The sequence below is a fragment of the Syngnathus typhle genome, linkage group LG18 (genome assembly GCF_033458585.1).
Source record: "Syngnathus typhle isolate RoL2023-S1 ecotype Sweden linkage group LG18, RoL_Styp_1.0, whole genome shotgun sequence".
In the NCBI taxonomy this organism is placed as follows: Eukaryota; Metazoa; Chordata; class Actinopteri; order Syngnathiformes; family Syngnathidae; genus Syngnathus; species Syngnathus typhle.
The window spans coordinates 2,877,673-2,890,869 of record NC_083755.1 but is presented as its reverse complement, the minus strand read 5'-3'; the positions used below and the strand labels follow the sequence as shown (position 1 = coordinate 2,890,869).

The 13,197-nt window shown below is 43.6% G+C and overlaps 1 protein-coding gene across 1 annotated transcript; it reads right to left on the bottom strand.

Annotated features, from left to right (window-relative positions):
* Nucleotides 1-6,287: 6,287 nt before the first annotated feature.
* foxj1b (forkhead box J1b) lies at nt 6,288-10,566 on the bottom strand. Its single transcript, XM_061304375.1, has 3 exons — nt 9,986-10,566; nt 9,215-9,870; nt 6,288-8,647 (listed from the first exon to the last, which is right to left on the bottom strand). The coding sequence occupies exons 2-3, from the start codon at nt 9,812-9,814 to the stop codon at nt 7,802-7,804; spliced, it is 1,446 nt and encodes a 481-aa protein (XP_061160359.1). The 5' UTR covers nt 9,815-9,870; nt 9,986-10,566; the 3' UTR covers nt 6,288-7,801.
* Nucleotides 10,567-13,197: the final 2,631 nt, after the last annotated feature.

The following is a 13,197-nucleotide window of genomic DNA, read 5'->3' as shown; positions in this document are numbered from 1 at the left end:
ATTTTCAATCAGTTGTTAGTCCTCAATTAGATTCTTTCTTTGGATTTATTTTTTCTCAACAACAGCATTTAGCAACACTCGCACATGCAATTATTTAGAGGTGTAATCACAAGCAAAATTAAAATCACCATTCACGCAACATAACCCCTCGCAGCGGGACACACAGCTTCTGCCAGTATTCTCTAATAAAGCCGAGTGACGTCAATCTTTATTTGTCGTTCCTCCTTTTATGTTCACTTCTTTCAACAGTTAAATGTAGATTTCTGGCTTCCAAGAAGTGAGACTTCAATTTCTTTTGATTTTGGGCATGACGGCTCACAGTCGACGTCCAGCTTCACATGTATTATAAATGCCTTAACAATCAAAGTGAGTTAGCATTCTACCCGCATGGCCCTTTCGCCCGCACGGCCCATGCCAGCCGGCCAGCTCGGCACACAAACACACAATGGCCAGACTACATGTCCTTAAAGGAGGAGCAGACAAACAGAGGAATGTTGGGAGAGGACGGCGCAAAAGCGTACGTCTGCCCACATCAGCCGGCCCTCAATAGAGATTGGCCAGGAACGCGTAAACTGGCACCGCGGGAGTAAAATAGTAAAATGGCTCTTCTCTTCTTCACTTTTATTGTGACTCTTAAATCTAAAAGGGAAAATCCTGGGGCCTAAAACGATTTCTGACATTCTAGCCAAGAAGTGACTCACATTTGCATTTTACTGCTAGAGCGAGCAATCGCTTCATTTCAAGATCACTCCGAAAACAGAGAACAATAGTGTAAGCGAGACGTGGTTTGAATTTTCATTTCCATATGTTAGCCGTGTTTACCTCTTTGTTCGTATGTTTCAAATCAGCCACCAAAGCCATACATAGATGTTCACAATGACGTACAGTATTTGCATAATTCCATACGAGCCGTTTCTCATCTACCATTTTATCTGGAGATGTTTAGATCTTTAAGGTCATACGCTCCGTTTTCTTTCTCTTTCTTTCTTGCGTTATATTTCACCTTTTCCCGACGGAGACACTGAATCGCATTGTTCTCAAGTGGCTCATTTGACTGTTCTCCTCGCCAGGCTTGCTTTGGGAGCCGCAAGGAGCGCGTGTGTCAATGTGCGTGCGTGTGCGCAGCAGCTCTCCCCTGCTAGCTGCTGTTACACAACATAGCGCTCGCTTCAACATACAAACACCTCGCATGCTCGATAAGGTCACTATGTGTCACCTCCTTCTTGTGGCTCTCTGCCTGACAGACAAGCGGACAGGCATGAAGCTGAGGCCAAGCAGCGATTGGTTCCACAGACAGCATCTAATCAGCCATCAAGCATGAGGCCCTGAAGTGGCTCTGACAAGCAGGGACACAGCACACTCAGCGCGTAATGCATATGTATCCGCAAATTGCATGCAAATGGAAAGTCAAATGCAAAACGGGCCACGCGTTGGTGAATATGCATTAAAGCATCAGACATAAAAACTGATCGCTATCATTGCGTCCTAATGGGACCGCTTTGAACTCTGAGCAGCGGAGCAGAGGCCGTGCGCTATCGCAAGGTGATGCGCTAAGCACATACGGCACGGAGGCACGCACACACATACACAGTGCTGATGCCTTACCTGTCAGAGGCAGGTGTGGTCTCAGAAGACCCAATCAGTTTTAATTAACCCCTTGTGGTGGAAGGTTGGATGTCGGGAAGGGGAGAGGAGAGGAGGGAGTGTGGGTGAGAACAAAAAAATCATGCAAGGAGAAATTTCTGGTTGTCATCAGAAGGAGGCGTGGGTGAGAAATGGGTATTCACACATGAACAAAGGAGGCAGGGCTTTTTTAAAAAAAATATAGTAAAAAGGTGGAATTGACGTTACTAGGTAGCACATCCGCCATATTTTAGGTTTTGTGTGGAGTTTGCATTTTCTTCCAGTGTTAGTATTTTGGATACCTCCCACATTGTGTGTCCATCAGGTGTCATTTTCACACACTAGACACACACACATATTTATTATTGAAAAGGTACGTGGTTAGAGTGATCAAGACTTGGCAGATAGGGTGTCACGCCACTGTCATCCTTGCGTAATTAGAGGTGACTTCCTGATAGGATAGTGAGGTCATGGCTGTAAAGCAGCTGTGGTTGTGAGTCACTGCTCTATTAGATTAGATTGCGCCCCATTGTGTGCCCATCATGAACTGTCGAGACACTATTGGAAGGAAGAGCTAGATTAGAATTCAGAAATGCATATCTGCATAAATCCGGTGTTAATGTCTTTTCTGAGTGTGGCTGAAGCCACCTGTCTGTCAAAAGTGTATGTGCGGTGTATCGCTCCCCCAGTGAGCCAAATGCTTCAGCGCTTCACAAAGCAAATCGCGGCTAATCAAATAAATGCCCTCAGGAGTATGCAGAAATTGGGAAAAGAATGGAAGAACAGTTTCCGTATTTGCGTTAAGGAGGAGGTGGCAATTCAGCAATTTTAAGAGGTCTTGGATGATGCACGGAGGTGGAAGGAGGTTTATCCAGTAGACCAGAGGTTCTCGTTCAACTCTCTAAAGCTGATGTAAAGCTGCCGCTGTAGACAGTTCTTTTTACTTTTAATATTAAAAGTGGCTCTTTCTATGGTAAAAAAAAATCTAAACCAACTAGAGCAAAACATCGAGTCACTTCAGGACAGAGATTTTTTACGAGCTCCAGGAACGTTATAGCTACTGTCTAAGTTTCTTTTCTTCCCTCTGTTGCCTGGCACCAATAGTAAGTGACCCTGTGTGAGTGGCAGAGCTCCAGACACACTCACCCTCCTGACACACTGCCCCGTGGCTCCATCCACTTGCTGTGGGCATGTGTGGGGTTGTCCTACCTCAAAAGGCAGCATGTAATTGTATCTGTGTTTGTGTGTGTACTTGAGGCAGCTGTGTGCCCCCCACGCCCCCCGACCTCCTCCTTTCTGTCTGCCGGACAATCAGCCGCTCCCTGCGACCACAGAGACCAAAGACACGGGACAGGAATGTCTTTCAGTCACCGATTGTTGGATGCCAAAGCATGCCAAAATGAGCCATATATTGTGAAACGTACACATTGCTTTATAAACTGATGATTTGGAGTCGAAATATTATGGGAACCCTGGCTGCTAATACGGACAGTCGTACTTTTTATGCTCAAGTGATTCTTGCAGGCTGAAGCTAATTCAAGGCTTAATCTTAGACCGATTCTATCAAGCGTAAATGCCGGGAAGTAAATGAAGACACTCTCAGGGTGTTGTTTCCCCTAACTTCAATTGACTGGCAAAAGACGTATTTTGCAGTAAAATAAGAACAGACAGCGGTACCTTGACTTGGTGAGGAGAAAAAAAAAGGAGAGCCGCGAGTAACTCCAACAGTCCAAGACCAACCAGTATTGTTCCTTACGTTGCTTACTCGGCCACGCCCCTTAAGCATAGACATGCTCTCTAATTCATTTTTTATTTAAATTGCTTTGTCAGTGGAACTCAGGTTGAAACGTTGCAGCCAACCATTTTCGAGAGCGCTAGTTCTCATTAGGGTGGAGTCTGTCCCTGTTGACTTCGGGTGAGAGACAACATACAACCTGGATTGTTTGTCAGCTATTGTGTGGATCATTTTTTTAATTCATCTCCCGGCACTATTTATATACCGTATGATCAAATATGTTTCAAAGCGAGGAGACGCTTGACAATGAGATACAATGACATGTAGAGATTTGATTGAATCCAAAACATGAGACAATAGAGTTACGATGAAAGTACAACACCGTATAAGAGCGATGATGACACACGACACCTGTCATCTTGCCAACACAATCTGGTAACAAGAGGCTGCCCCCACATGCACAAAACAATGGCGTGGGCACCGTTCACAGTCAAATGAAGCCTAATTCCACAATGTGCATGGATTACAATCCATGCTCAGAAGGTTTTCCACTAGACTGACTCCGGAACTACCTGGAAGCATGGCACTAATGGAAAAACACTTCACAGACAAGTGAAAATATAAAATATCAGAAATTATACAATTTATTTTGCTCTCTGCTATTGGGTGAATGCAAACATACCACATCCAGGAAATTTAAATCACAGATCCCTCTGGTGTATTGCAACTACATAATGAGGCAACTACCAATGATAAAATCATTTGATAAACAACTAATAAATTCATTAGTGAGGTGAGCTTCTCATTAAACATCCACACATAGCATCGACTCATTTGAACAATAGGGGAAAACATCGAGACCCTAAAATAGGCGAAAGATGAATTGAGCCTCTTTAGCCTTAAAGATCCCCCCCCCACACACACACACACACTTGTCACTAATTGCCATCTGTTTGTGTGCAGTGTTGTTTTGTGCTCATTTGCACACGTGCATTAGTGCGCTCGACGTGCGGCGAATGAATCAAATTAGCACATCAAAACTGGAACTAAATCTGGAAGGGTTTTGTTTGGGTTTATTGACAAAGTGGAAACCTAGACTCCATTAGCTGTCGCTAAATTCGGAGAAATGAACCCTCCCCCCCTTCGCTCTTATGGCGCCCATACCCGATTTTCTGTCGAGAGAACCGCTTCAACAACTCAAACTGGTTCGATTTGTTTTCGACCAATGTAGAATTTTTATCCGAGTCCGTACTCTCATTAGCATTACATGCAGAAACAAAATCCTTGGAACAGACTTTGAAATAATTGTAAAGTCCTTCCTCTTCTGCCAGAACGAGGAAAGGGCATTAATGGATGGCCCGACTGTTGAATGTCATTCCAGTCTTTTCCTTTATCAATATGTGATGAGAGCTTGGAAACCAGAGCTGGATGACAATTTCCCACTGGTTCAAAGAGGTTAAGGTTACCCCACAAGGTTTCTTTTAGTGATGAATGAAAAAGACAAGGGATTTTTATGAGTTCATGCGCCATTCAGGAAATTTCATTTATCTGCTATCTAACATGTAACCGCTGGTGCTCAGAGGATACGCTAAGGCTATAAAGCAGACTTTGGACATTTTCTCACCAGCACCCCTTGCTTTATGCCACACTAAGTGGTCTAATTAGTGAGGGACCCCCATCATGTGTCTTATCTGCTCCTCCCCTTGAATAGGTCTTTGGCTATCCCCAATAAATAGAGAATTGAAGCCTCTGTCAACATGTCACACTGAGAAGGGGCGCTTCTTTAGCAAAGCTGGCTGACCCTGTTTATGTGTGACTCTAATCAGGCTCGATCCAGAGGGTGCCACAATGGCAATAAATGGCCACATATTCCATCTTTCTGCCTTTTTCCCCCCCGCCTCTGTGACCAACACATGGATTGGTTCACAGCCTCCCTTAGGGGCGCCAGTGAGGAGGTTATAAGCCATTAAAAGCAAGCAGAGATGGCTCGCCGCTTGTTTCTCCTTCTTTGAGCAAAGTCCGCGTGCTGGGCAGTCCCGGTCTCTCATCCGATTGCCTTGTGAATAGAACCGCGGGCCTCTGGCTCCACAGAGATAGTGTTATCTAGGCCACCACGGCGTCCACCGAGTACACACACATCAGCAGGGGCGTGGACAATGAAACCTCTGGCACTACACAAATATTCCCTGTGTGTAATGAAACGGCACAGGGGCACCACGTGTGACACAGACAGTGGCAATTTGACTTTTTTAGCCTATTATCCAGATTGTGACGTTCTTCTACTGGCTATCACAGTATCAGCTTCTCCATCAGCTGGTCAGTGCACACTGCTCACGCTGAGGACTTGAATCTGACTGTAGTGGTCCCATGCTGTTTTAGGGAATCTGGGTTATTCCTGGAGATCTCCACACATGACCTGCCGCCACCGGGAAGCTTTGAGCCAGCCAACAATTTCAATTAAAAAGAGATTTGGGCTGGAAAGACGTATTTTCATATAACCCGGCCGGCATGGGCAGAGGCGGTCGGTTTGGAAGAGCTTTTCCAACAGGGCGCCCTGATCGACAAAAGACAGAATGAAATGGAGGGTAAGACAATAATAAAGCAATTTGGCTTTCTTCGTCATTCTCGGCGGATTGCAAATGGGTAATTACCATCATTACTGGCCATAATTCGACATGCCTAATAGCGCAGTCCGTCTCCCGAATAGTGAAGCACACTCCATAAAGTTTGAATCTACTTAAAGCACAATATGTAATCATTAACCTCATAATGGTACTTCACAAATCAGGTTGATGGCGTACGAGCTAATAATATATAGAATAGCATAGGTCAAGTCGTGGCAAAGTTGAATCACTTTTTTTTGTTGTTTGAAACAGTTTTAGAATTGAGGAGTTGCAGTTTTGATACAAAATGGATGGCAAGGACACTGTTGAATTCTCATTATTTCTTTAATTGACACCATGTATTGCATCGAAGCATGGTTGCATGTTCAAACAGCTCTTTTAAAAAAGTACAAAGGAAACAAAATTGTAAGAATAAAGAAGAAACCAAATCGCTTCATACCATACATCAATTCAAACTGGCCTTTTTCCAGTTGAGGTTCTATTAACTACTCTCAGTCCAACAGCATTATTATTCTCATACATGTTTAAAAGTAGGTGATTAATTCCAAAGACAAACTCATTTATATTTAGAAAAAGATCAAAAGAAAGAAACAGTATCACCCAGTGACAAGATTTCTGAATCAACAAAGACCAACGACCTGCATATTTTTTTTTATCAAAATAATTTGGCGAAATATAGTCAACGAATGCTAAGTATATGCAACTGTAGTTCAGATAACATTTATATACAACCAAAGAGAGCAACTACGTGTTTTTTTTTTTTAAGCCAGATGCATTATTGCAATAGTCTTAGCCTGATTTTACAACCAGATGAAACTTGATCGCACACACAAATTGATGTGGGAACTGACCAGGCACAACCTGGATTGCATCCGCCAAACGTGATAAATGGCAGCGCAGGAGTAGGGCAAATTAATTGGCGCATTTATCAGAGATTTTTTTTTTTTTACACCTGAGACAAATTGTGCTGACGTCAAATGCCAATAAAAAATATTTTAAAGTATATCGTTTCTTCAGAAATGCGATTTTGGAGCTTCCGGGTGATCATTTTAGTGCACTGTGATCATTAAACCTAACATCAACAGCGGAAAAAATAAACGCTGACATCGTGAATATTAGACATCTACTAGATCTGCTGCCTATCAAAGTGCATAATGTTTGACTGAGAAACAAGGCGATCCATTTTACACCTTCACCCCTTTTCAGTACAGAAGAGTGGCAAACGTTCCTGTTTTATGGTGTATACTGCAGTGAATATGCAATATTATTAATATATAGAAACAACTTTATGCTAATTTCAGACTATACATTTTAAAGTTATCTGCAACTTTCATCACGACACAGCATAGACATTGGAGATGGCATTTTAGGTGTTTTACACTGTACTGTTAGTTCCAACAAAAAAGCCAGTTGAATGCTAATGTAGCAAAATAGAATCCTGGTGTCTTCTCACTTCTGACAGTGCTCAGTCGTTTTGATTGGATCCTGCCTTTTGTTCACGTGTAGTTCACCCCAAAAAAATGGCTGCCGTCCATTTGCACTTTGTAGTCTTTCGTCCATCTGGTTGAAAGATTTCACTGTTTTAAACGTTCGCCCTGGTTCATCAGTTAGCAACGTTGAAATCAAAGCTGCTTCGTGTACATAATATAGCTTAAGATAGCTGCTAAACGTTGATTAGTCTCTTCCCTACTTTTGGGGGAAATGAGTAAAAGTCAACATGTGTGGTGTTATTGTGTTTGAATACAAAGACAATAAAAGGTTGATCCTTGGACTGGAAGTCAGGCTTTCATCGGACATTAATGGAAGCGGGACTCAATGATCACAGATAGGCTTCGACCCGTTCCCATGGTTGCATCTCCATAAAGAAGCCCTCATACAGGCCAAAGCTCTGATCCAGAGTCAGTGGATTGGCCTGCGCCTCTTCCTTGAGCTCCCCCCAGGACACCTCCTGCTCCTGGAACAGGGAGGAAGCCTCTTCGAAATTCTGCAGCTGATTTTGACTCTGTAGGAGCTGATCTTGTCCGTCCAGCTGTTGCGGATGCTGCGGCGGCACGTGAAGCTCCGCCATGTTGACGGCCGAGGCGATGCTCATGTCCAGATAAGCGTAGGACGACTGGGAGGGATTCAGGTGCTGGCTCGGTCCCATGACGTCTCCTGGGCCGCACCAGTGCCCCAACCCGGCCGACTGCTGCCTCCCTTGCATGGTTACCTCCATCTCGCAGCCCAGCGAATTCAGCGCCGTGTTGAGGTCCAAATCCTCAAAGGTGCTACAGTTTCCGCTGAGGACATCATCAAAAATGGACGTCAGGTCAAAATCCCCCCTCAAGATGTCTGTTTTGGGGGCCTCCGTTGCCAAAAGAGGGGACTCAGTCGCCCTTATGGCCTTACTGTGGTTCTTCCGCTTGCTGCCTATATCCTTGCCACTTTGATAAGGGCAGCTGTTATGGGTACTGTGGCTACTCGGAACCAATTTGTTCTGTCTGATAGCCCCGCTATTGTTGTTGTAGCTGTTTGGAGACATCCTCCGGCGTTTGAAGATGCCGTTGACAAACATGTCGGCATACTGAGGATCGATCTGCCAGAAACCTCCTTTGCCAGGCTCGTCCTTCTGTCTGGGGACCTTCTTGAAACACTTGTTCAGGGACAGGTTGTGGCGGATCGAGTTCTATGAAAAGAAGGAACATTTTAGCTACAGTGCAAGCTTATGTGGCTCTCATCACAGATAAATGGACTTAAAACGTTTATAGTTGTGGCAGTCGACACACACAAAAGCTGCTGTTAGCCACTGATCACACTTCAGACACTCGCATGCATAAACTCACTAACAGTACGTTCGAGCGACTTAACCAAATGAGGAGAACTTGGAGGAAAGGAGATACGTATTTTTTGTTGTTGTTTGGAAGCAGATTCACCTAATGAGGCTTTCAAGGAAGCTGTGTCGTGTACTTTGAAAACATAATCAGCTGTGTTTAGCTGATAGCTAGCTTAGCTATCTCTCAGGAGCCCTCATTAGCAAACACACTCAAGTGCTTGCTCCACCCGTCATTGGTAATAAAAATATAAATCATCATCAAATTGTGTATTTCACCATAGTTGTCCCCCCCCAAAAATTCTCCTACAAGATTGGGATGTGTGATGATGGTGACACAAGAGTCAATTACTCTTCCCTCGCTCACACACTCATTTATCTGACTCATCAATAATATAGAAGGAAGGCTCTGTTTTCGGTTACCTGCCAGCTGGGCTCCGCGTGTCTGTAGTAGCAGAAATTCTCTGTGATCCAGTTGTAGATGGTGGATAAAGTCACTTTGGGCTGCTTGCTGGCTTCCATGGCCATGCAGATGAGCGAGGCGTAGGAATACGGCGGTTTGACTTTTGGGTTTGTTTTGTAGTCAACCTCCGCTGGGGGGGTAGCTTGGATTGGGATGGACTGGAACGCACTGCCGAGATGCGCGTAATTGGAGAAGCGCGGCACGAGAGTAGTGTCGCTTCCGGAGGTGACCGGGCTGCCGAGGTAAAGCGGCATCCCCGTGGCGGCCGTGTCCCCAGCAGGAGGGCTGGAGGGGGAGTCGGTGCCCCCTCTGGGAAAGCTTTTGAGAAAAAGGTGCTGATGGGAGGAGGGGAAGGAGGAGGAGCAGCAGCCCTGTGCCGCGGACCCACCGGGACGCTCAGGATCTGCGTTCACGATGGAGAAATTCTGGAGCCAGTGGAGGCTGGTGAGGCTGTCATCAAGGGGGGGCGAGTCGGATGCGATGACCTGATCCTCCGGGTACGCCGTCAACCATTTCTCCTTAAACTTATTAGCGTTGTCTGGGCTCGTCAGAACCGGCATCCTGGTTTTTCGTGACGAATAATTAACAGATTGGCATCTAAAGTTGCGTTTTTATTCTGAAAGCGACAAAGCACAATTCTCCCATAAATATAACCACTGCGTAATGGGATTCAAAGGTACATAAAGTTGTGTTACAACAAATTAAGATGCATTCTATGACTATAAAGTTACCTTTCAGTTGTTTTTTGAGACGATGCTGCGCCTGCACCTGTTGCAGTGCGTCCTGCCTCTTCAAGGACTCAAGTGGCGCATCAGGTCCGTGCGCAACAAGTGCATCAGAGGCAGGAGGAGGGCTCGGTTTGGTGTCTCCTGCGGCGCATGTAGAACCACAATGAAAAGAAGGGAAAAGGAAAAAAAACACCCACTTAGATCACTTCCATGTCGACTCTGGTGCGCTTTTGAGTCAACACTGTTTAACTGCTGTCGAGCCAATACGTGAGATGCCGAGGAGGAAGTACAATAAGATGAACGTAGAGCTCAGGAAAGACTGCCCACCATCACTTCAAGTGACTGGAGGGAGCTGTGATTGGCTGCTTGCCCTTGCCCTTTCTCTCCTTCCCTCTGCCTCTTTTCAAATAGTCTATTTCCATTTCACCTCCCAGCTTTTAAACACACTGAAATTTGACCTGTGCACCTCTTCCGCGCCACACGTCCCGCTATGAGATACTTTAGCATGCCTAGGGATACAAAGAAACCCCTGACTGTCTATTACAAACTGCATTTCGTCGCGTTCAGAGTAGTCAGGGGCCCTCGTGCAGATGACTACATGCAAATCACTTAATAATATTCTTTATTATTACATACGTACAGTACAGTAGGCTACACTCTAACTAGTAAAGTCAAAAAGAGGAGAAAAAAAATGACTGACTTTTTATTTTACTTTTATATAATGTAGGCAACCTTACAATTACCATTTTGATGAGTTAGCAAAATGACTGAAGAACATTTTGCTACCACATTTGTGAATAATTACATATTTTACTTACAGAATTACAAGTCAGATATATCCACGAGTGCAGCTGTGTTAAGTAGCATTGTAAACCTTAACTTATTGTTAACAAATAAATCAAAATTGTCAATCAAAATTATTTTTTTTAATTAATTTACCGTTATTATTTCTGAGCATTTGATCACTGCACTGCACAATATTAAAGGATATAGGCCTGTCTATAATTCCATAGTAAGTCTATTCTATTTCACCTTTTCTTAATATTCAAGATTCAAGAGTTTTTTATTGGCCATGTTTGAGCGTGCCAAACAAGGAATTTGACTTTGGTAAAACACACCCTCTGTTCAACATTTAGGTGACTAACAACACTCAGGACATGTGAAAAATGGCAAATATTCTCAAACATCCCCTGATCTTAAACTCCCAAAAGGGCAAGGAAAAACTCAAAACTCCAGCTAAGGGAAATGAGAACTCTTGAGAAGAGACCACAGATGGGAAGGTCCCTTATCCAGGATGACCAGGCTGCAATGGATGCAGAGAGGACACATAGTACAAACAGTGTAGACAAATTCAAAAAAGGTGTGGAGACCAGGATGTTATTGCACAGTAATAACTCTATACGATGTAATATACTATACGTCTAGTAAAAATGGTCATGCACTTTTATGTTCTAAGTTTTATTCATTTTTACATCCAAAATTGAAAGTTCTATTCTTTTTTTATTCTAATATAACAGTTGTGGTCGAGCGCGTCATTCTGATTTTCAACGAAACACTGCCATCAAGTGGACATATGCCGCATTACAAATCCCAAATACCCTTTTATTGCACCAGTATGATCACAGATGCTTTTGTTGTTGTTTTGTTTTTCGTAATTGGCTAAACAGTTATGTAGGGCATGTATTTCAAAATGAGATCATCTCTATTCTTCAAACCAAGAAACAAACACATCTAATGAACATTTGGAGGGGCAGGGGCCCTGAGAAACACTCGCTGCCCATGCATTGACACTCAAAGAATGTGCATACGTTTATGTCAAGCCAGCTGTCGCATCCCGCCAAGAGAGGCAGATTTTAGCAGTGTTTCCGGGTTTGTTCAGGTCCCCTCTTAACAAAGGCCTTGCTTGGTGAGACATGCAAATATTTGAACAGCTGCTCCTATTGTTGCCCAGTTTCCCACTGTCTTCCAGTACCAGGGACTGAGCAGCGAGCAGACATGAATACAGTACTGGACACAGCACATCTACATGTAATGGTTTGGGAAAAGGCGTTTGATGAGGGCTTTTTACAACACCAGTCTTGTGAATGGCATCATTGACCTTTAGTCGGTCTTTAAAATACACTCAAGTGAACTACCGCACATTCATAATGACATTCATGCATCAATGAATTACTTGATGGTAGCAAAGGTACGTACACGTAATTTGAAAAACAAAAATTGCAGTCAGTTAAGATTGTATTGACAATATCATGCATGCATGCAACTTTTTAATTGGATTTATTGTATTCGTTTTAATATTTATTAACATTTACACGCATAAAAAAGACCCCCTCATCCCGCATAAACAAAGTGGCAATTTATTTAGGGTGGCAATTCCGATTTACGTAAAAATTACGACGCTCTTGTTGGAACGGAACTCTGTCGCAAAACAGACCCTACGCGTAATGTGTGTGCTGTACATTATGCGGTCAAGGCTGTTAAATCTTCATTTGTCCGCCAGAGGTCGTTCTTTCCAACTGTAACATTGTTGTGAAACTGCTTCCTACAAACCTGCCATTGATAAAAGAGCGTTTAAATTTTCAAAGTCGCAATCATCATTATGTGGGATTGATTTGTATCTCAGTTTGTACGAAAATGCCATCTTTTAATCAGAACCTTGCATTTGTCTGACTATAAGCTGCACATCTGCAATTTAACAAAGGAAGTAGTATTGCGGGAATTACGTAATCCTAATGCTGCTCCGTCACCGCATCCTGTTGTTAGTGTGCTTGACGTGTGTTAGTGTCATATTGAACAAGTCACGCGTGACTGTTTTCCTGTGCTCATAATAACAACTTTTAATTTGATTTCCCTTCAATTGCTTACAGTATGTTATTCATCATTTAATTGAATTGCCTTGTATCCGGATGTTTTGTTCCAGATTAGTTCAACATAAATGCACCACATTTGTACATGCTGCCGTTTTATTTGGCGACAATGTAGCAAATTCTGTAGGAACAGTGCGCTACATATTTGTCGCTTTTTACACGCATGGCTATCGGTTGTCCTTAAATTAACTCGGAGCGATGTAATTGGCGTTGGTGGATTTGTTTACCATATTTGGCAAAAGAGCGGGGCTGCGAGCGGCAGAATTGGACGAGAGCGGCCGTCATTCACAAAAGTCAACCTTCCTGGAGCTTTACAAACAAAGCGGGCGCTTGTGGGACTTGTAGTCC